This window comes from Chelonus insularis, unplaced genomic scaffold, assembly GCF_013357705.1.
Source record: "Chelonus insularis isolate UGA/USDA-ARS -01 unplaced genomic scaffold, ASM1335770v1 contig_210_pilon, whole genome shotgun sequence".
NCBI classification, from domain to species: Eukaryota; Metazoa; Arthropoda; class Insecta; order Hymenoptera; family Braconidae; genus Chelonus; species Chelonus insularis.
In genome coordinates, this window is record NW_023276430.1 from 50771 (window position 1) to 75161 (window position 24391).

The window sequence follows — 24391 nt, forward strand, 5'->3', positions numbered from 1 at the left end:
AATTGTTTAAAATTGTAAAATTTTTAAAATCGTACAATGTTATTACCAAGATTTTGTGTTGTAATTCCTTTAAGTTACACATGCAAGAGAGGTCAAAGTAGTTCAAGTTGTAATCAGAGTATTACAAATACAACTTATGATCTCTGAAAACGATATCATTGCACGTGACTATAAAACTGGATTATAAATTACTTATTCAGTTAAATATTATCTACTTTACAATTCGGTTAAGATTTTCATTTGTTCTTGGTAAAATAATATGCAGTGCAGTTTGAAACTTTCCCGACATGGGAAATTGTTATCCATTTCAAAAAATATCAATGGATTAACTCGACATCTGAGATTAACTACTAAATTATCTACTACTAAATTTGATAAAATTTTTCCTAAACGGGAATTTCAATCGAGACATATTGGTCCAAGAGATCATGAACAACTTGAGATGCTGAGAACTATTGGATTCAATGTAATAGATTACAATGTGTAGAACAGCATTATTATATATAGTAATTCATAGAAATTAATTTTTTTTTAGACATTAGATGAATTAACGAATACTGCAATACCTGATAAAATTCAACATAATCAAGATCTAGATCTTGAATCACCATTATGTAAGTTTATAAAAACTTAAAATATTTAATATCTCATGTCATTTTTTAAAATCATATTTTAATACTTTCAAGTAACAATCATAAATTTTCAATTAGTTTTATATTTAAAAAATGAAGATCCATTTGTTATATGTTCTGAAAATAAGCCATGGAATGAGTGAAACTCCTAGGGTTTATACTATCAATTTTCCAGTAGAATTGCACTACTATAATTATTATTTAATCGATAACAGTTTCTCATCATTATTACCGATATTTAATTTTTATTTATCATATTTCATCATTTCTTATGATATATGACATCAATAACTTTATCTCATTTTATATGTATAACATAAAATCTGTTTGAAAAAAATAATTCTAGTGTATGGAAAAATAGATTATCGACAAATTATTATTAATAGAATTTCATAGTGATAAAAAATGTTTTTCATTGAAAAAATTTAAATTGCATTGATGCATGAATTTACCTTCTAACAAATACAATACTATTTTTTTGTGTACATATATTTACCATATTGATACCATATACCATATACATAGCTTAATTAATTATAATTGCCTTTTACTGGACAATTGATGAGTAATTTTTTTAACAATTAACTTGTTTGTTATGAACGTAATAAAAACAATAAGTTGTGAAATGAAAAGATTTGTGTTTTATTTATAAAAAATAATTGATGTTATAAGAATAAATTTTTTCTATTTGTTGATAAATAATAATTATTTATATTTTGCATTTAATTTCAAGCGGAATATGAGTTAATAAAAAGAATAACTCAATTATCACAAAAGAACAAACTATGGCGAACTTTTATTGGTATGGGATATTACAATTGTTGTGTTCCACCTACAATTATGAGAAACATTTTTGAAAATCCCGGATGGTAAAATATTTCTACTACGATATTATCACAATAATATTTATTTAAATAAACATTTTGTTTATCTTTATCGTATTTATAGGACTACACAATATACACCGTATCAGCCGGAAATAGCTCAAGGCCGATTAGAGAGTCTTCTTAATTATCAAACGATGATTTGTGATATGACAGGCATGGAAGTTGCAAATGCCTCTTTATTAGATGAAGGAACAGCAGCTGCTGAAGCTCTGAGTCTCGCACATCGTCATAATAAACGAGAAAAATTATTTGTTTCTGATAAAGTTCATCCCCAAACAATTAGTGTCATTGCCACTCGAGCTAATTCTTTAGGTTTGACCCTTGAAGTAGGTGATGTATTCCAGGTAGATCCATCTTCTAAATCAATCGCTGGGGTTCTTTTCCAATACCCAGATACAACTGGAGCTATTTATGATTACGAAAAAATTGTTGAAAATTTTCACGCAAATGGTGTAAGTAATCAGTTATATCAATAGTTGAACTATTAGATCATCTCAAACCACTTAGATATAACATGTACTGTTTTTCATGTACTTTCCAGACTTTAGTATGTGCTGCCACTGATTTGCTTTCATTAGCAATTTTAAAACCTCCTGGAGAATTTAATGTTGATATTTGTATCGGCACAAGTCAGCGGTTTGGAGTACCTTTAGGATATGGAGGACCACATGCTGGATTTTTTTCTTGTCGTAATAGCTTAGTCAGATTAATGCCTGGTAGAGTTGTAGGTGTAACTAGAGATGTTAACAACAAAGATGCTTATCGATTAACTCTTCAAACACGAGAGCAACATATAAGAAGAGACAAAGCTACTAGCAACATTTGTACATCTCAAGCACTTCTTGCAAATATGTCTGCAATGTATGCAGTCTATCATGGACCTCAAGGAATACGAGATATTGCTATGAGAGTCCATCATTTAACTTTGGTTCTCGCTAAAGGTTTAGAAATGATGGGACATAAAATACTAAATGAATATTTTTTTGATACTATAACGATAAAATCTAAATTACCGTTAAACGTTATTAAAGCTAATGCAAAAAAAGCAGAAATTAATTTGAGGTAAGATTCAATGCTTAGATTTTAAAAAAAAATTTAATTCTTTAATAACATGATTATTATTATATATTAAATGTTTTTTACAGATATAATAATGATGAATCTATAGGAATTTCATTAGACGAAACAACTGATCTCAATGATGTAAATGATCTCTTAAAAATTTTTAATGTTGATAAAACTGCCAAAGATATTGTTGATAAAGAAATATTAGATGATAAGTTATTGAGAAATTCAAAATTCAACCGTACATCCAAATATTTAACACATCCAATATTTAACATGTATCATTCTGAAACAAGAATTGTTAGATATATGAAAGCATTAGAAAACAAAGATGTATCACTTGTCCATAGCATGATACCACTGGTAATTTTGATACTTTATTTTAACATAAATGAATAAATAAAAATGTATATTAATTTTTGATTTCTTTATAATTAGGGCTCTTGTACCATGAAATTAAATTCTACAACAGAAATGATGCCATGTAGCCTACCAGGATTCGCTAATGTACATCCATTTGCTCCGATAGAACAAGCTCAAGGTTATCAAGAATTATTTAAAGACTTAGAAAAAGACTTATGTGCAATAACTGGTTATGATGGGATAAGTTTTCAACCAAATAGTGGAGCACAAGGAGAATATGCTGGTCTTCGAGCAATTCAGCGTTATTATGAATCAAAAGGTGACAATAATCGTCGAGTTTGTTTAATTCCAATTTCTGCTCATGGTACAAATCCTGCTTCTGCTCAAATGGCTGGAATGCAAGTAGAGCCAATATTAATTGATAAAGATGGATTGGTTGATATGGTTCATTTGAAAGAAATGATTGATAAATATCAAAAAACATTATCATGTCTCATGATAACATATCCTTCTACAAATGGAGTATTTGAAGAAACCATTAGTGATATATGTAATATGGTTCATGATGCTGGAGGACAGGTATATCTTGATGGTGCTAATATGAATGCCCAAGTTGGTCTTTGTAGGCCCGGTGATTATGGTAGTGATGTTTCTCATTTGAATCTTCATAAAACTTTCTGTATACCTCATGGTGGTGGTGGGCCTGGAATGGGACCAATTGGAGTGTAAGATAACTTTTGAATTAAAAAAAAAAAATCTCAATCAATATTACAAATAATAATTGAAACATTAACATATGTTCATCTTTTAAGGAAACGTCATTTAATGCCATTTCTTCCTGGTCATCCTGCACTCGATACTACAGGTAATGGAAATATAGTAGACGAATTAGGAACTGTGTCCGCTGCTCCGTATGGATCATCAGCTATTTTACCAATTTCTTGGGCTTACATTAAATTAATGGGTTCTAAAGGTTTACGTAAAGCTACTCAAGTAGCTATTCTTAATGCTAATTATATGAGTAAACAATTGGAAAAGTATTATAAAATTCTATACAAAGGAGAAACCGGTTTAGTAGCACATGAATTTATTATTGACGTTAGAGAATTTAAAAAAACTGCAAACATTGAAGTTGTTGACATCGCAAAGAGATTAATGGATTATGGATTTCATGCACCTACGATGAGTTGGCCTGTAGCTGGTACTTTAATGCCTGAACCGACAGAATCTGAAGATAAGATGGAACTTGATAGATTTTGCAATGCATTAATTTGTAAGATATATCAATATATGGTATTTATAATGATTTATTGAAATGAGTAATAAAATATGTTTATTACTATTAATTGTAGCTATTAGAAAAGAAATCAAAGATATTGAAGATGGTGAGATGGATATCAATGTCAATCCATTAAAAATGGCACCACACACGCAAGAGCAAGTTATCAACTCTCAATGGGACAGACCATATCCACCAGAGTTGGGTGCTTTTCCTGTGGTAAGTTTTATTTCCACAAGAGCTTGTTCTTATTAATTCTAATTGAATTTTATTCATCTAAATTCTTATATTTTTTTTAGCCTTTCGTGAATGTTCCAAAGATTTGGCCTGTAATAGGTAGAATTGATGATATTTATGGTGATAAAAATCTTTTCTGTACGTGCCCACCAATTGTTCCACAATGAAATTTATTTAAAATTTTATATGTAAATTAAAATATTTATTTGTAATTATATTTGAAAAATATTGATAATCTTAATTATCAAAGTATTTATATTATATAGATGGAAAACTTTTTTACAAAAAACCAGATAACTATATATTATGAATATTTTCGATTAAAAATAAATATTTTTAGAACATAATAATACCGCATTAATGCTTAAATTAAATCTACAACAGGTTACAGTCCTGGCATAATATAAGCGATGTTATCAAGCACTTGTGATAAAACTTCGGGTTCTGCACCATCGATTTCCGGAACTTGTTGCGTGAGGCACATAAGTGGCCCTAGGGCACAAAGTAAAGAATCTAATAAGACGGATAAACTACCAGAAACAGCTATTTGACCTTCGTGTTCCTTTAATCGTTCTCCAATAATCGTCAAGCTTTCTCCTAAAAGTTTCAAGTGAGCTGCAACATCTACAGGCTGTGTTCCAATAACTTTGAACATTCCAACTCCGATTACAGGTTCATTAATGAGGTCCTTTCCACTACGATTAAGTGTTGGTGATGTTGGGCTATTTTCAACCACAGCAGTTGTTCCAAGTTGATTGTTTATTTTTTTTGTGGGTGATTTGGCTTCCTTTCCATTACCTAATGAAATTTTCATTTTTAAAAACACATAGTAAAGATAGTTAAAAAATAATAATAATAATCGGTGATTTCGTGAACGTCTCACCGATTTTATTGATGAACTTCTTACGAGAACCTGTAGGAGAAGTTTTCCACTCAGAATTTTCATCTTTTGCATTTGTTACGTTGCTATTGGGTTTAGCTGCCAATCGTTTTGCTCGCCTTTTCCAATTATATTTTTCTGAATTCGGAACTGTCGCCCAACGCTCTCCTAATCGTTTAGAAATTGATGCAAAATCTAAAAATAAATATAATTCTATGTTTATATACGTTCATTATAATTTTAATAAGTGTTAACAGAAATATATAACTCACCCATATATGGGCATTGTTTTAATAATTCTTGGCGAATTTCTTTAGCCCATAACATGTAAGCAGTAAATCTTGTTTTCTGTCAAAAATAATTACATAATATAAGTTAGTACGAATTAAAACAGGCAGTAAAAACAAAAAACTTTCTATGTATAAAAATTAAACTTACGCCTTTGTCTTTCCTCTGAGCTTTCATACGACCAATAATTTTCCCATCTTTTATTATTAATTTTTTTTTGTACTTTTCCAACATATAAAGGCTATTCGCTTGAGAAGGAGTTTCTTGATCAGGTGGTTCTAATCGTTTAAATCCTGTTTCTTTTTCGTCGATTAATAAAGGATCAACTTCTTCTTCACTAGCTGATTCCATAGAAAATCGATCATCATCATGTAATCCAACATCATCTGAATCTGACCCTGAAGACTGTCCTTCAGTTTCAGAAACAGGCTCTTGTTTTATTTTTTGAGGAATAACATTTTGTGAGCCTGAATTTTTTCGAACTTTTCCACCAATACCAAATTGGTTCACAGTTGTTGATGATTGTGCAAGTTGTTGAGCTTCAAATTTTTCTAGTAATTGTTGTGCATGAAGATGTTGAGCTTTCTGTTGTTTTTTGAATTTACTATCCGCCAAATCATCTGGTGATTCAAAGTCCATAAGCTTGGAGGATTTTTTTCTCACTCTTCCACTTCTGGATACACCAGTAACTTCTAAATCTGTAATATAACGATGAATTAAACAAATATCCATATCAATACTTAAATAAGCTAATAATAACTGTATTTAATGAATAAATGCAGTTAAAGCTTTCATTGGATTACAAAGAAAAATATATGTGCTTTTTCTTACGTCAAAGGAAGAAATTTTTTGTATTAATATGACAAAAATTGAAGATAAATTGAATAAGATTACTGTTTTCAAGGATTCCTAATTAAATAGCTCCAATCATTCGTTAAATCAACAATAAATTATTAAGAATATCACATTATTTTACGAAAGTAAAAATATCAAAAATTGGAGGTATGCATACAAGAAATCTGCAATGTTTGCATATCGACCACTACTAGCGCTAGCGTAAACTAACCCCAGTAATTTTCAATCGTAAAAATGTTTGCAACTTTAGCTGCTATTCAAATTATAAGCATAGATTTTAATTACGTTAATATTAAAATTATATTTAAATAATAAATTGTAATTAAAAAAATCATTTTTGGCATCAAGAATAATTTCTCACCATTTGTTTTTGGACGTTTTGGAGATACAAATAAATCCATTATAGATCACAACAATTAAACAGCCCTCTACTGAGAAACTTTTATACTGTTATAAAACGTTTACAAGTTTTCGTCAAAAACGAATGTCTCCGGGGCTTTAGACAAAAGAAGAAAAGTGCATCTAATGACACGGATAATTGTGTTCAATTATAATTGAACTGGCACCAGTTTGAGATTGATAAAGTCAACCACTACGATAATTAGTTAATCGCTTATTAGAAGTAATAATAATAAAAATTTTATTTCAACAATAGACAATTGAACAATAATAATTTTTTGTAAAACTATCAACGTTGGGCTACAGGAAATCCCCAATAGAGGCGCTGCTGTTGTGTCAATACTCCCACTTTGCTACTAATTCATGCCAATTATTAGGTATTTGAACTTTCAAGATATATTGAAATTTCCAACAGAAAAATTCTGTAAAATGAGAAAACAAGTAGATTTAAATTAATAAAATTATAATAACACTGAATATTGATAATAATCCTTTGTTATAATCGATTACGACATTTTGTTTTTCTAAAAGCTCGAACTTAATAGGTAAAAAACGATTATTCGTAAAAGCTATTTGAGTTATAATTTTAAATTAGCAAAAATGAATTAAATATTTTTGCCAATAAAGTGATGTATAGATAATAATACATCATTAAATCAATGAAAATTTTTTTCATTTGTTTTCAAGATAACAATCAAGTAAACTTAGATTTAGAAATCCTACAAACATGCCACTTAATACAATTAAAAATAAAAATTAATTGATTTACAAAATTCAAATAAAAAAAAAAAAATAATACAAAACAATATTTTTCTCAATTTTCTTAATTTATTATAAATAATAAAAGAACATTATATTATAAATGATCGAGTTAATAAGAATTTAGTTCGTGTAATTAAATGAACCTTAAAATCTTAACTTATGAAAAATGACATATTATCTTGATCACTATAAATTATCCTCTTGAACCCATCCATCTTCTTCTGACAAAAATCTTCTTTTATGAGTTGTATTCATGTAAGGTCGCAAAGCCCATTCAGTATCTGCTGCATCAATGGTATCCAAAGTTCCTAATTTTATTTCATAAAGTTTCATTTGGAAACGTGGACCAACCTCTGTTAATTCTATGTCTTTGCCGTTAACTTTTATGTAGTTGTGATGTCGAAAAGATATATAGTCATCATGATTAGCAAAAGTAATAACTCTTTTACTGCTTTCTTTTGGAACAGGGAACAAATATTTTAAAATATTCATTGTTCGTAATCCAAGTTTAGTTTTAAAATTATGAAAAATAAGATGTGGATATTGTTCAGACATAGTACCTATATCTGGAACATCATGCCTCATGACTACATCGGTCATTGTAAAATATGCCGTTGGACCATAAGGTAAATGACATATAATTAGTGAATCAGGAATGCCTCTATGCTCATGAACCATTATGAAATCAGTAACTTCATTAGCACGACAAGCGTTAATAAGCTGCTTCATTTCATAATTACCACGATTCATCCTCTGTGAGTTAGGAAAAATAAGTCGTAATTCTTTAACGAATTTTTTTAATCTAGAGCTTGGATCTCTGCTAGTTGTAATGACAATTTTTGGATCTTCTACTCCAGCCCACCGATATTCATCATCCTCATGGTTTCCTGTTGATCCACCCATCTCTGTAGACGTAGCCAGTGCCATTTCTGGACCAGCATCTTCCCAGTTTATTTTTCTTTGAAGATATAATGCAGTTTTCCTCAAATCCGGATGTATCTGAGTATTTTCTTCTAAACATTTCTTCAATCGTTCTTTTTTCTCTTGAATACTTTTTAATTTATCTTGAGCAGATTTTCTGTAGAGATATTCTCTTCTAAGTCTTGCTTGTCGTCGTAACATGATGTTGAATTAAAAGTTTTTCTGTTTACTAAATTAGACAGGTACTCATGTATTATTTGACACTCACAAACACAACTCAGAGCTTTTCAAGCTAAATAGACAGTTTTCTGACACTTATATGAATTATCATATTTTTTTTAAACTCATGAAAATTACTATTGATTAATTATTAGAATTATTTAAATAAATAAGATCACAATTAATGTAATTTCATTAAAGTTGAACACAATACTTTAATGGTTATGTTTCAGTAAGGTGATGGTCGAAACGATGCACCCACGTGTTACTGTGCAGTTGGTATTTCAATCACGACATCTACACCAAATGGTTGATATATTATCGACTCATGATACAAAAATTTGGAGTAAAATGTTTTATTTATTTATCATTAAAGATAAAATGATTATATGGTGATAGTTTTTATTTCTGGTCAATTTAATTTTTTAAAAATCAATAATAATAATTTCAAATTACAATGATTGATTGAACAAAATTTAACTGTAATGCATTGAAACCTTTATCGGTCACTAATAACTAGAATTCTGTATTATCGATATGTACCTTTTTTCTTCCTTATCATTGGAAAATATTCAAGGAATCGGTGTAGTCGAGGTGAGTTTTATTTATTTTTAATAAATGTGTAAATAAGTTTAAATGTATATTTTAAAATGATTTTAATATTCAGCTATTTTTTCAGCATTATCCATCAACTGTATTATATATTTTAATTTCATTTATATAGAGATCTTCAGATTTGAGGAGATTTTCGATTTTTCAATTTTCGTAAGTATTTTATTTCTCTCTAAAAATGAAATAGTAAACATCACTGAGAAATAGTGTATTCTTTCATCAATTTTTTCTCTATTCTATTCTATTCTCTTAATAATATCAATAAAAATTTCAGACTTAATGATATTTTTACATTAAATTAATCATTATTATCATTATTACTTCATGTTTTAAATAATAAGTTAAAAAAAAATATGTTGATTCACTATGTATTATAAAAAATTTCAAAAAAACTTAATTTACTTAAAATTAATATCATTTGTCCACGTAAAACTCATTACATATTTACTACAAAAACCGCTAAGTTGATCATTTACATAGAGATCTTTATGTGTACAGATTTGAGGAGGTTGGTGACCTAGCAACAATGACAAGGCATCAATTTTAGAGTTTACAATAATTTTTTAGAATGTAATAGCAATAATATGGTTTATCCTTAAGTTTTATTATTATTTGAATCAATATCACAATTTCCATAACTGATCGAATGATAACATCAAAATTTTTGTTAAAAATTCAATTAAATTTGGGATACTCTCTTAAACTGAACCAGTGAAAACTATTACGAATCAGTGAATATTCACTGATATCCAGTGCCAATCCAATGACTGATTTTTTTAGTGATATTATTGACAGTGGCAATCAGTGAATATTCACTGAATTGCAGTAGTTTTCACTGATTCAATTCAAGAGAGTATAAGATTATTTTTTATTTAATTGAATCGAAATAAGATTTTATTAATGTTCTACCGTTGTTGCTAAGGTGACCAACATCTCAAAGTATATCATAAAAAAATGTAATACATAATATTTTTTGTGTTTCCATGTTACTCAACTATTACTATGATTTGAAATGAACTCCTGAGTCTAGTATGAGGATACATTAGTATGAAATAATAAACTCAATATATTAACCTACATGTTCCTTTTATTGGATTTACTCTGATTCTGGAATTTTTATTGTATTTATTTCCGCATGAAATCATTCAAACCAGAATGTAAAGTTATTCCAAAGAATTTTCCATCCTGTATCTGTTTAGAAAACTTGAATTTTAACAACTACGTCGTATGTTTTAGAAAACTGATTCATTTGATTTGCTGTATTTACATCTGCAATATAGTTGACTGAACTACGTTCACTTTCAATTCACACATGTATTTGTTGTCAGTGGAGAATATTAATCACCTCACCATGATTATCATTCTTTAAAGGTAATTATCACAAATCAATATAATTAAAACTTCAAGTTCAAGTACAAACAAAAATATTACATTTCATGCTTCAATGTTTATAATTTTTTACAGTGTTGTTAATCAATGAAATATTTATTCATGATCATAATTAATATTTCAATTGTATGAATATTTATTCATTTAAATCAGCTGAAGGAATATTCATTTAATTTAGCTAATATAAATATTCTACTGTAAAAAAGTGATATGTATATGTATACATATTTGGACCAGACTGCATGCCAGACAAGCTCAATTACACACCCCGAAAGAATAAAGAAATTACTTGTTAGCAGAATCTGTGCTCATCGAGACATCATTTTCCTCGTACAACGTGAGTGGTCCTATGAGTATTATTGTGAAACAATATATCACTTGTCAGTTTTAATACCATTTGTTGAAAACAATTATTCAAGTTTACTATTTTTTAAACATTCAATGCTTTGATATAAATAACTTTACCAAAATATTACATTTTTACATTTGAATAAATCAACTATTGAATTACTATGCTAAAATATCCATTGAGAATGTTTTCTTCTATTTATTATGTTCTTTTTTTGTCATTGAACAGAGTCTCATTTATAATATTTTTTTTTTTTTGTTAAGCAAGCAAATTCTTCGGAGTATTTCTTTAGCCAAGAGAAGTCTATGACTCCAGGCATAAATATTAAAGAGCATCTAAATCTAAAGAGAGTGACTTTGTCACAGTGAACTGGCTTACTATCAAAAAACTGTAAAAAGAAAGAGATATTGGAAGCCAACACTCGTAAGGCACCATACAATGTGCACCGATTTCTACTTATCGATATCATTACCTACAAAGAGGCTTTCATCATTCTATGTATGTATATATATCTAGATTCTCAATATTCTTATCAGAATAATCATCAAGTAAGACTATATTTCATACTCATTTTAGCTTTCTTATGGGTTACTTTTTTGATGTACAGTTCCAAATAAATATAATGTGAACGTGAAAATAGAGACATATTACGTCTATCAACAAATTGAAAAAATATTTTTATCACTCTACCATTCTTGCCAAAATTATATTTATTGGTGATTTTACGGTAACATTTTAGAAGACTTCAAATGAACTTTGAAAATAAATTAATAATTGAACATACACAGGATGTTGACTGTATTGTTCATTAGACTTGGGAAAAATTTAATACTTAACAAATAATATATTTCTATTTTCATTTAGTGATCTATGGGGCCATCCATGAACCATGTATGCAATTCGATCTCCTCGAGATAAGTTGACTGTTTCTGATAGATTTTGAGTTGAGGAATTGTTTCGAGTAATTATTTTTTTTGATATCTCTAATAGATAAGTCGTAAATCGCATTTAATTATTAAAATTGTTTATAATAAAAAAATAAAAAAAAAAATAACCAACGAATTTGGAAACAATTGATGAGTCATTTATTTGAGGATACAATCAGATCAATATATTTCTTAATTATAATAGTTATTTGATTCTGGAAAATATTTAAATAAATTTATTTAGTTTAGAGCTTAACGGAATAGCTGCGCACTCGCTTTTAGTACAATTGAAGTGTAAGTCTTTAATAAATTATACCTCATGAAATAATAATAATAATACAATAAAAAGTAAAGAAATAAAATTTTTAGGAAGTTGATGTTTTTCAAGGATTTTTCAATAATTTTAAAGGATATCAAAGTATATATAACATAGCCTTAATTAAATGTTTAATTTCATTTATTATATAAATAAAAATTTCTTATATTACCGTTATATAAAAAATTTGATAAAAATTAAATAAATATTTAAATCACGCTGAGTATTCTTCTGAGATTTTTTGCCTTTGGTTTTTTCATTTCCTTGAAATTTTTCTTCCTGCAGCTTCTATCGTTTAAACTCTCAGCGAAAGATATAAAAATTTAATTCCTGGAAGTAGAATGATGTGCGAGCAATGCCTGGGGCTTTACCACTGAGTTCTTTTAAATCCTCCCTACTGATATCTCGTCTTTTTTCTCTTCCTCTTCGTACTCTTTAGTTATGAAAGCTTTTTCCTCCGCCATAAAACTCATTTTGCTATTTTTTTAAGTTGATTCGATTCAACTAATTCTTTTTTTTTTATTGTATTTGTATTTATTATTGTAATTTCTTTATACCTGATGTTCTCAATTGTATTCATTATACAACACAAGTATAAAGGATTGAATGTGAATTTAACATTTATACCATTTTAATTGATAATGTAATCGAGATATTGTAATAAGATGATATGCTTCAATTAAATAATACGGTACATTTCATATCATATTTAAGTGAAATTTCCAATTATTTTTATTAATTAATATCATCATTATTAACATTAATATATAAGATAAATAAATTAGAAATAATTAATATTAATTATTTATATAAGTAAAATATTTTTATTTGAGAAAAGCAATATAAACGAGCACTCCAACATATATTTATATTTATATAATTTATTATTATTATTATTATGTTGATTATTATTTGATATTATTATTATTAATTTTTTATTATTTAAATTTTCTGTTAATTCAAAATTATTTAATGTAGACTTCGAAAGAATTTGATTAAACCTTTATAATTAAACAATGTATTGTTTACAGCAATTGTCAATGATTATGTTTACTTTACTGTCAAAAATTTATTTGCAAAAAATCCTTCGAATGATCTGCTAAATTCAGTGATCAATTTTAATGATTATTATTTATTATCATCACATTTTTTATCATGAATAAATTGCTAATTTTATTTAATGATATTACAGTAGATACTAAAATATTTGTGAAAATAACGATATTTATTTAACCAACTATTTTTTTGTTTTTCATGGTCTTTTGTTTGTAACCCTATCAATCGGTATAATCTATTCTTGGCCGAGCATCCCCACGACTAGTGACGTCACTAAACCATACATCAAACCGTTATCAGTTCGCTGAGACTCCCTTTTTCCTTTGTCGAGGGAAGATGTTGATAAAAAATAAGTAAAGAAATCGAAATAAGCTCTTTCACATATACGTGAAAATTGTAGGGATGAAAAAAACGTTCCAAAGTGTTATGTTTGAAAATTTAGAAATATCAAATTGAGTTTGAAAAATTCAAATTTGATTATATTTTAATAAATAAGAAACCATATTCGTATTCCATGTTTTAAATACATCATGAAATTCACCTTATCATCAAACTTAGATTAAATTCTCAAAAATCAGATCATTTACATAGTTTTGTATCCTACATAGCATTATGATTTTTAGTGCATTTATGATCTGATTCGAATCTAACTATTATCTTGTAAAAATTTATTACCTCGTGTAGTATTAAACAAGTCTATTGTTTTCTCTTTAATCGATCAGGAATTATTTTCTAATTTGTAGTGATTTTCATTAACTTATTTTAAAGAGATCTTGCTACTAAGATAAAGGAGTGAAAATTGCTCTAAAAAAATTAATGCTAATAAAATAAATATTTAAATGTTAATAAAAAAAATTGCTCTTTAAATATTTAGTGTTTTCAGTTATAATAATAGCATTACTTCACAACCAGTGACGATTTTATAACTGAAAATCAGTGAACTTACACTGTTTCCCTGTGATTGTAATACATATTTTATTTGTACATTACAAATTTCGATTTTCGTGATTATTTTATTTCTCTCTGAAAAATGAAATAATAAACATCACTGGAAAACAGTGTATTTACACTTTTTTGCAATTATAAAACCACTACTGTTTAAATCAGTGCTATTGTTTATCACTCCAAACAATGAATATTCACTGATCCATCTTTAGAGAGTTCAATGCACTGAAAGTTACAAAAATGCTTATCAAACACTCTTTTAAACTGAATCAGTGAAAACCACTGCAAATCAGTGACTATTCACTGATATTTGTAAGAAAGTGGGTGACGTGATATTGAAACACTATTAATGCATTGAAATAAAACACTACAATTCGTAGTGATAGTTAGGTCATTCTTTGATCATAAAATGTGAGGAATTTGAGTAAAAAAAAATGGTTGTAAGCAATAAATAAATAAAAATGATTGAAGCTAAACTAAAATATAAATGAAATACAATGGAATTTGCAAAGAGAGAAGATGGAGAAAGTTTAAAGAGAAGGAAGTACACGAAAAGACAGAAACTGGAAGAGAAGGAAGCGAGAGAATCAACTCTTCTTGTTTCAGAGGGTGAGGGAGCAAAGAGAGGAGAGGAAAGATAAGGGCGCAATATCTGCGCGTTTCACGGAGGAAGAGGTGAAGGCACGGAAGGGGTTGAACAGTTGCCTGGCAACCATAGAGAGGGATGCAACAGCAGTATAGATCGCTATCCACGGTCTCGCCGCCTCCATCTTCTCCTTTTCAGGGAGAGCGATGGGGTTTGGGTGGAGCACAAGATGGCTTTATTACACTCTGAGTAGTGTCATCAATGTTACAGAATGTGAACCTGATATTCTAATAAAAAATTTAATGACATGCTCATTTATCATTTCTATGCGTAAAAACTCTCTTTTTACACAATCATTTTGGACTTTAAATAATCTTCCGAATTTTAAAATAATTTCCATCTAAACAATATGTTGATTCTTATTGATTTTACGGCAAATAAACATTCAACTATTCAATGTTACACTTAAAAATAATTCATTACATTAAATCTAATTATTTCCACTTCTTTTTGTGTATTAAATGACAAGATACTATGCATGTATTCATAGTGGCATTAGTTTTTACTTTTTACATACAAAAAAAGGTATATTTAAAGATTTTTGAAATATTTAAATGTAGTTTTATGTAGATAATATGTGATAAGAAAAATTGAAATACTTACATTTGTTGATATTAGTTAGTTTTTTAATTTAATTTATTTTAAAGTTGAATTTTTAAATGGTAAGGAAAAATGTAAACTATGATAGTACAATAGTAAATCCAACTATTTCGATTTCTCTCAATGTAGTTCCACTCCTACCCTTATTTTCTCTCTTTCTCTCTCCTCGAATTCTGGAGTTTGTTTCACGAGGTATAACTTGGCAGTGTACCGGAGATGGAACTCCAGACATAATTTCCGGTTTTGCAAGTTGCTGCGTACCTACGGCATAACTATACCGAAAGACGATCACTCATATACCCAAGACTTTAGATAACAAAAATCGGTGCGATAGTTATATAAGAAAAAGCTCGAATATATTGTCGACATATTTTACTTTTTTGTTGTGCCATTTTTTTTTTTTTTTTTAATATTTATTTCTTTTGTCTTAATATTTATAAATAATAGAATATTATTTCAAATAAACAAAATATCAATTATGAAGGAAAAATTTGCTTTTAACATATTTATTTTAATGTTATTACACATGAATGATTTATAAATACTATAAATTATTAGATAGGACAACAAAAAAAAAAATTTTTGCAAAAAATATTATTATAAAGGTTAAATCTTTATAATTATCAAATTTATAATATTAAGATTTAATAGTAAATTTGTTAGTTTAATTTTAAAAGTTTAATCAAATGTCAAGTCTTTATGATCAAGTTTCAAAACTCTAACAGGAAGTAAAACTAGCTCGTTTATAGTCCAACATCAACCATAGCTGACTTAGATTAGCACAACGTTGTGTCAGGAATAGGCACATTTTTAAAATGCTATGTTAATTGTTGTTTAATTAAACATTACATGGATAAATAATTTTTAATAATCAAAAATATTCTTCTGTACATAGTTCAGCAGAATAACAACACATAATGGTAAATAAATTGCCACAAAATAATAAATATTTACCACTTTGCAAGATTCAATGAAGCTTTGATTGAAATTCACCACCATTACTTGAACTCAATAGTAATTTTCATCCATCCATCTTTACAAAGTAAACTGGAAAAAATAAATTGTAATATTAAGTAAATAGTATCTGGTGCTAAATAAGTAATTTATTAAATAGATTATTAAATATTTATTTCAATTAATTATTTACTTAGCATGAGGAATTATTTACTTAATTCTACAACAATTACATATTTACTTGATATGAAAAAAATTTTTTCCAGTGTTTAAGTTAAAAAAAAATTGTTTTATACCATTTTGAATGCAACTATTTAATTATCTTAATAAAAAATTTCTTCAAGCCTTGCAGATTTAGATGTTATTGTGTACGTTATAAAATATAACAATCATTCAATCGTAAAATGTCAATAAGCCATATCCAGTATAGTAAAAGTGAAAATTTTATACAGAGGCCGTTAAATTTAAAGTGCTATGTCAGAGACATTATCACGACGCGTGTCGCATTAAAAGGGTGAAGTGAAGGTACTGATGAAAAATAAAAAAAAGGTTTAGCATGCTCAGTCGTATGAGTCCTTTATTATACTAGTAGTCAATATCGGTGATTAAGATGACCGTCAGAAAATGAATGATGAATGTGTAACATATATTACAAGCTTGTGATTACAAATAACATGACAAAAGTCGTACTTTTAAATATTTCTTACATTTACTATAATTTTATTTAAAATACATTGTAAAAATTGGTGTATTTTTTTTTTCATTTGTTGTAGAATTAATTTATGTAAAATATATAAACAAAAAATTCCATGTGGTGAAAAAATATTCTCATGGGTATCGGATACATGTGATGTTACAGTTACATAAGCTGTCACCCTGTCAATTGGCACTATTCACTTGGTAAAGAGGGGTCGAACTTGTTAAGTACACCCTCTTTCTTTTGAATTTTTTCTTATTTGCTTTCAAACTACTTCTCTTTCATTTTAGAACTATTAAACCACTTTTTATTGAGATTTTCAAGCTTTTAAATTTATATACAACTCGAATAGTTTTTTAGAATTGTAATTTATAAAAAAAGTGTAGCTTTTTTTTTAAAAATATTTCTAATTGTAAAAAATATCGCTATTTAATCTAATTTTGATGTATTTAAATATTTTATTTATAAAAATTGGAGTCACTAATTTTTGGATGCTGCTTTGTTTATAGGACTGCATTTGTTGTTGAACCTTTATTATTGTTGTAAACAATTTAGTTTTCCGCTATTATTTTTAATAAAATAATATTCGTTGTAAAATTAATTTTATTTCATATTTAATTTTTACTTAATTTAATATTAAATTTTAAAAATTAAAATATTATTATTATTATTAGTATTATTATTATATTATAATATTAAAATATTATTTTAAAAATTAAAATGTTCAATTTTTTATTACGTATTATTAAGAATTTAATATCAAATAATTTTTTTTATTTTAAAAAATCAATATTTGATTTTTGAGCTTTTTTTTTAATTTAACAATCTTTCTTATTAATATAGTTTATAATAATTTATTATAAATTTTTAATTTAAAAGAACTTCTTTTAATTATGACTTAATTTATCAATTTATTAGGTCACATTATCATATTGAATCACTCGTTATCATTCGACTGAATAAATGGTTGTGTGAGAGCCACATAAATAACTAGTCAAATACAATTACATCTCTTCTCTAATGAGCTCTTAATTTTCGTTGTAATCAAATTACTCGGTTTACTATCTCAAAAATTATATAAAATTCAAGATGTACAACAAATACTAAAAACCTTCCTTCTATCAAATAAAATATTTTATTTTTAAATTATAACACTAAACAATATAATACATGATTTTTAAAGTTTTTATTTCAAGTTCGATAATCTAAAAAATTGGTCGTACAGAAAATATATATCACTTACGGATAATACACATCAAAGCCGCCTACATCATTTTGAAAAGTTATGCATTTGTTCATGGTATTGTTGAAGGTGTTTACGTAAATTGTTTATCTGCTTAATGGAGCATGAATCATGTCACAATGTTCGTTTCCCATGTCCGTTAAACAATAAGAAGTAACTTTATGCCTCTGTCTTGCATTGTGGCAAACCACATCATACATTTATCTTACTTTTCCCCTAGTTATACGCACTCTCTGAGTGGACTTAACATTTATATGAACATGATTGTCATTCGGTTTCTATTAAACATATTTTATGTCAATCTCAAGTGTCATCAAAAGCTACATTTTAATCATTAACTAAACATTTATCTCTTTCATTTATATTTTGAATAATGGATATGTATGGCTAACATTTGCTGCTAAAAATCATATCAACTTAATTTGACTTCATTTAATTCTACTTTAAGTATTTTTATTACTCTTTAACATTAAAATAGTAATAATAATAAATAATAATAAGACACAGATTATTTAATGCGTATATACATGTATTTTATGATGATTATTAACAATAATTAACTGAAAAAAACAATAATAGTTTTAAAAATTTTTAAGTTAAAAAATTACTCATTTGTTTAAACAAATTATCACTGAGTTGAATAACATCCTAAAATGATACTTTGATGTTAATAAATATTAATTTCAAAAGTTTGTTTACATACTAGAGTAAAAATATTAATTCTACTTTCATCTTGCAAGGACTAAATTACCAGAAGACCTGGAGGACTAAAAATATATCCAATACTTTCCTTAAAAGATTAAAATCGAACCCTTTTTTCAGACCTAACAGTGTCCAACATTGCCAAATTCATCATATTTAGGATTAAAAGAGTTATTTTGAAAGAACTTGGAATTGTTTCCAACATCTTCAAATCTCTAAATAAGAAATATTCAAAAATTAGTTCAAACAAGTTAATATTTACTAATTAGCAATTATAAACCTATTACTATCAATGTATTTCTCTAATTTATGTTAGACAACTTAGCCTTCTTCATGGAATTACAGTTCTCAATCTAAGAACTCTTTTTTGTATATTCTAATTGATGTATATATTCTACATAGTTCTTAATTAAATTTTATTATTACCAATGTGAAAGCAGAACTTGTCATAGCTTAGTATAACCACTAGTCATCATTAATGTATATACTTGTATAGCTTAATTCTAAATAAGTTATTATTTGAAACTTCACTCCATTATACACCAATACACGATATGCTATGTAAGCATGAGTCTGAACATATTCTTTAATGTGTTATTGAACGATAATGATTATTTGTATTCATCTCATATGAAATCGATATAAATTCATACTCGAAATTTTAAAGTGATTGAAAATCACAGTTAGGTTTTAATAAAAGATATCATGATTTTCCCATAGGCTTTTTGGAGAAACTTACTGGTTACATCAGGAACATTTAAAGTAGCTGTTCATCAGGTTATAACAGTCTTCTACATCAAGCCTGAATTTGATCATTCATCAATTTATAATCAACTCCTCTAAGCCAATTTGTAATTAAGTTAACAATCTAACTTTTTATAAATACTTAAAACCTTTGAGCTCAATGTAGAACTTAATGCCAGCACATCCGGTAAATACTGCACTTGAATTTATAGCAAAGGTACCATGCTGGCTATCAAGATCAGGAAATTGGAGTTTAATTTTCTTTGATTGCAAATTGAATTAAAACAGTGTTCAGAACAACTCAAATACATCATAATATTGATATTGAATTATTATAGACCATTTTGGATGATTGTAACTCTATCATATTGAAATATGCATGTATTGTTGTTCTAACTTAGATATTGATTCATTTCTTGATGTCTTCAATGATTTCACCACAAGATCAATTGTTTTTAAATTTGATAAATTCATTTTCTAGTAAATTATCATCAATGTTTGTGCATTAACTTAAGGATTCTAAAAATATAACTAATTGGAGTAACAGAGTAAAAAAAGAAACTAATTTAACTTCAAGCAGCAAAACTATTAAATAACTTTATACACAGTTATGTATTAAAATAACTATTAAAACTCATATAATATAGTTGCTGTAGATGGGAAAAGAATGAAAAAAAAAAAATAGCCTAAAAGGTGTTTGTTAAAAGAAGAAAAATGAAACTTGAGATGTCAATGCTTTCTCTTATTAATTATCGAATGTTCATCGATCATATCAATAACAAACCATCATGGTAGAAAGTAAAGATCGATAAGGATAGCTAGAGGCTTGTGTAGACTCAGATTTTCTGAATAACCAGCATGAGACAAATATTTAATGATTTTCTTTTTCTTCTTTTCAACCTTCTTCAAACATTACTTTTTGAATCATAGACAGTGTCATATTAACTGCTAATTTTGCTGCACTGATGCAATTTCATATGTCAACTCACTCCTGATCTTTTCTACCTATTTATTCTTATCATGATAAAAAAGATGTAGATTACTTTTGGTAACTTTTACATTTAGTTCATCTTGAGTATTGATAAAGATCAAAAATGATTTTTCTTGTCTCTTTTTGAAGACCTTACTATCCATCTATCCATTTTATTCAGGTAAAAACGAATTCTGGGTAAAATAATCTTTAATTAACTCAAAATATTAAAACAATCTGCGAGAATTCTTAGAATTTTTATTTTAATTGAATTCTTATGAATGAGATGGTGCTTTATATATTTTTTGAAATATCTACATAGTAAATCTGAAACTTTTATGAAATGTTTCAAAATAAAATATACAAAGTGTTTCCAATGGTAAATACTCTCTGTTAATAATTAGAGTTTTTCAGTCAAGTTTTAGATACTTATAAACTATAATATGATGTATAAAATAAAAAACAATTCTTTTTTGGAGTTTGTTCTAAAATATACAAATTTAAAACACTCAAACTGATGATATAGACGTAAGTTTCAGGTAATAATTGAGCACTTTTAGTCATTATATTTGTATTCATTAATTTGACAAAGATATATTTTTTCTTGTAGCTTCATCCTGGAGTAAACTGGTTTTCAGCTTCCTGCGATCCTCATTTATCTTCAAATAACACTGTAGAATTTTAAATGCTGTTGAACTTCTTGATAAAAATAATTACAATTATCTTCATTGGTATTAATCATTATCATATGAAGCCAAGTAATGTCATATTATTTGATTTAATATAATCAATACTTTATCAGTAACTGAAATTCAGGATCAGACTGATCAAGATGAAAGAAGGTTTCGTTGGATTCTTACATTTGTGATAATATTGGATAATTACAGATTTTTCCTTGAATAGTTCAAAGCGAACATTTTCTTTTGAATTTTTAGGATCAGTAATCAAGGAACTGAATTTATAGGAAATACCATTTTCCTTTTTTAGAACATTCAAATGACAGGGTTTTGATTATTAGCAAACCTGACCACCAATTTTTTTCTAACTTACAAATAAATGAGGACTGATAATAAAATGATAATTATTCCTAAGCTTTTTGAATATTATACATTTATTTAAGGACTAATTTTATATCAAACTTGTTGGAGAATTAAAATTTTATTTTACTGTTTTATTTTTTAATAATAAAAGATTTACATATTTAATTAGTGAAAATTACTACAAAGAAATGACTGTTCACTGATTTATAATGTCAAACCTACCACTGATTGAATCAGTGTTTCACTTGTCTTAAGACTATCAGAGATAGAATTTATTCTCCTTCTAGCAACAATAATACAACAACCTTATTATCTTTCTAGTAATAAATATCCAGTTGATGTTTTCCATAATTTTTTCCCAGTGATGTTCTAACTATTTCTGAATCTATTGTTCAGAAAAAAATGTCTACATGCCTTGCATACATACATAAACACAATCGTAAATAATTTTCAAGGCTTTAAAACATAAAATTTAATTAACATTTACAATTTTTATTTTAATTCTAACTATATTAATCAAATAATATCTTACAATGCTTAAAAATGTTTCGTTTACCAAATTGATCTACAAATATTTATAATGATGTAATAAACAAGGTCTAATATTTGATATATAATAAACCATTATAGCTATTAATGAGTATTCCTAATCATTATAAAATAATTTTATCAATGTATACCTTATGAATTAAATTAAACCTATCATTGTTATTATGCTTCTGTTTTTCTGATGGCCAGAGATAACTGAATATAATTACGAACGGTCAAAAAATCTACATATAAGTTTATTTTTTTCTTATATTCCTAAAATAATCAGTTCTGTAAAAATATAAAATCCTAGTAATTTTTTTTTTAATGGATTCCTGCAAAAAAATTGAAATAAAACATAATTAGTTTATTCATAATTTCATATTTAAATAGAATGAATTTTTTTCTTACCTAGAATTAAATCAGCTACTTGAATGATGATACACACATAAAATAATGCAAATTTCTAATCTAGTTTGATAATGATGATGGATATACTTTCGTAAAAAAATATTCTAACAAAAGCTCTGTGTTATTTTAGTGGATATAAAAGATCAGTAAAATGCGTGCACACATACATATACAAAAATCATAATCTGTTGGAGTGGTCTTTACGAGTCAGAGTCAGCGAGAATCCCACAGTAAACCGTAGCCTTATGGTGGGAGTATTTATTTTATGTTGACGGATCAAATAGGATTTACGGAATTTGTCCATTGATCCGTTTACATTATTAACGGTTGGTTAGTAACCCCCGCGTTCCCATGATCACTACGTCTTCTACTTTAGCCATTTAGACTTTTATCAAATATATATTAGATTCATGCATAGTCATAAATCTAAGAACATATCCACTAAAATCTTCTAATTACTTTTAACTCATTTCATCTTCTTCAAAATACTTGAAAAAATAATAAAGACATTCTTCCAGCTTTTTTTTAAAACATTCAACAAAGAGATATAATAATAATAATTAATGTAAGCAAAAAAAAAAGAATAACAATAATCATTTTGATCCTTTTGTTTGAATGTAGATACAATTGATCGTCAACTATAAATTTCTTTATATCTTTTTGAGGTTATCTAAATAAACTTAATACATTTTTTTAACTAAAACGACCTATTTATGCTATAAAATCAACCTATCTATTAATTTAACTTTAAATAGCCACAAACAAAAGATTAGTTTAATATTTTAACCAAAAATATACAGTTAAATATGAATGATAAAAAAGTACACTGATCATATTCATCGTGATCGAACTTAGTTGGGAGACATTTGCGTGGCACTCAGCAATTTTTCTCAACATATCTTGATGCATTCGATGAGATAAATATGCATAACTGTGTCCGCAACTTTATAATGGATTGCATCAAGTATATTCTTGCCAAGGTATGTATATATGTATAGGTACACAAGTTTGTGATATTCATTTTAAATATACCATATATGCACACTGGTTCATTGTCGATTAATATCTTTTCATATAGATATGATGTTATAATGTATATGTTCACTGAAATCATCCAAGTGGCACTTTGGCGTAGCAGGAAACAGATGCCAAACAACGTCACGACATCGGTAAGATTATTATAAAGAGATTATGAAAACATTGGCTAATTATAAATTTCTGTGTAGAACATGAGCACGCGTGTATACATTATCGACGATTTTAAACAGGTAGTACTAGAGGTTATTTCATCCTACTTTAATTGCTGGATACTTGGTGATGATGATCACCTTGACTGTAAACTGGTGTAAGTAACTGAGATCTTCAAAAAATTTATCATTCAATAAAAGTTAATCACTATCATTACAAATGATATGAAAAACATTCAAATCTTAATTTTATTAAATAAAAGGTTATATTAAATAATATGCATTACTA

At 27.1% G+C, this 24391-nt stretch overlaps 3 protein-coding genes across 5 annotated transcripts; 1 reads left to right on the forward strand and 2 right to left on the reverse strand.

Annotated features, from left to right (window-relative positions):
* The first annotated feature begins 217 nt into the window (after positions 1-217).
* LOC118064488 (glycine dehydrogenase (decarboxylating), mitochondrial) lies at positions 218-4750 on the forward strand. The gene is made up of 10 exons (XM_035079126.1): positions 218-466; positions 536-614; positions 1366-1501; positions 1581-1971; positions 2061-2581; positions 2665-2947; positions 3023-3672; positions 3760-4220; positions 4300-4445; positions 4526-4750. The coding sequence occupies exons 1-10, from the start codon at positions 260-262 to the stop codon at positions 4628-4630; spliced, it is 2979 nt and encodes a 992-aa protein (XP_034935017.1). The 5' UTR covers positions 218-259; the 3' UTR covers positions 4631-4750.
* Positions 4739-7221, reverse strand: LOC118064489 (HMG box-containing protein 4). 3 transcript variants are annotated; one of them, XM_035079129.1, is made up of 5 exons: positions 6848-7221; positions 5782-6329; positions 5616-5691; positions 5377-5538; positions 4739-5261 (listed from the first exon to the last, which is right to left on the reverse strand). In XM_035079129.1, the coding sequence occupies exons 1-5, from the start codon at positions 6885-6887 to the stop codon at positions 4849-4851; spliced, it is 1239 nt and encodes a 412-aa protein (XP_034935020.1). In that variant the 5' UTR covers positions 6888-7221; the 3' UTR covers positions 4739-4848. The 3 variants fall into 3 exon arrangements, with proteins under 3 accessions (XP_034935020.1, XP_034935019.1, XP_034935018.1); XM_035079128.1 differs by having other exon boundaries at positions 5371-5538; positions 6848-7220; XM_035079127.1 differs by having other exon boundaries at positions 5347-5538; positions 6848-7204.
* Positions 7222-7704: 483 nt separating this feature from the next.
* LOC118064481 (U3 small nucleolar ribonucleoprotein protein IMP4) lies at positions 7705-9032 on the reverse strand. The gene has a single exon (XM_035079107.1). It carries the CDS (start codon positions 8767-8769, stop codon positions 7834-7836), a length of 936 nt encoding a protein of 311 aa, XP_034934998.1. The 5' UTR covers positions 8770-9032; the 3' UTR covers positions 7705-7833.
* Positions 9033-24391: the final 15359 nt, after the last annotated feature.

What these genes read in the sequence shown, in the direction of transcription:
- LOC118064488 (XM_035079126.1), top strand. Translation starts at nt 260, where the DNA reads ATGCAGTGCAGTTTGAAACTTTCCCGACATGGGAAATTGTTATCCATT. An exon ending in TGAGAACTATTGGATTCAAT is followed by an intron (nt 467 to 535) that starts GTAATAGATTAC and finishes ATTTTTTTTTAG; the next exon opens with ACATTAGATGAATTAACGAA. An exon ending in ATTTTTGAAAATCCCGGATG is followed by an intron (nt 1,502 to 1,580) that starts GTAAAATATTTC and finishes TCGTATTTATAG; the next exon opens with GACTACACAATATACACCGT.
- LOC118064489 (XM_035079127.1), bottom strand. Translation starts at nt 6,887, where the DNA reads ATGGATTTATTTGTATCTCCAAAACGTCCAAAAACAAATG. An exon ending in CTCAGAGGAAAGACAAAGGC is followed by an intron (nt 5,692 to 5,781) that starts GTAAGTTTAATT and finishes TATTTTTGACAG; the next exon opens with AAAACAAGATTTACTGCTTA. An exon ending in GAAGTTCATCAATAAAATCG is followed by an intron (nt 5,262 to 5,346) that starts GTGAGACGTTCA and finishes AAATTTCATTAG; the next exon opens with GTAATGGAAAGGAAGCCAAA.
- LOC118064481 (XM_035079107.1), bottom strand. Translation starts at nt 8,769, where the DNA reads ATGTTACGACGACAAGCAAGACTTAGAAGAGAATATCTCTACAGAAAA.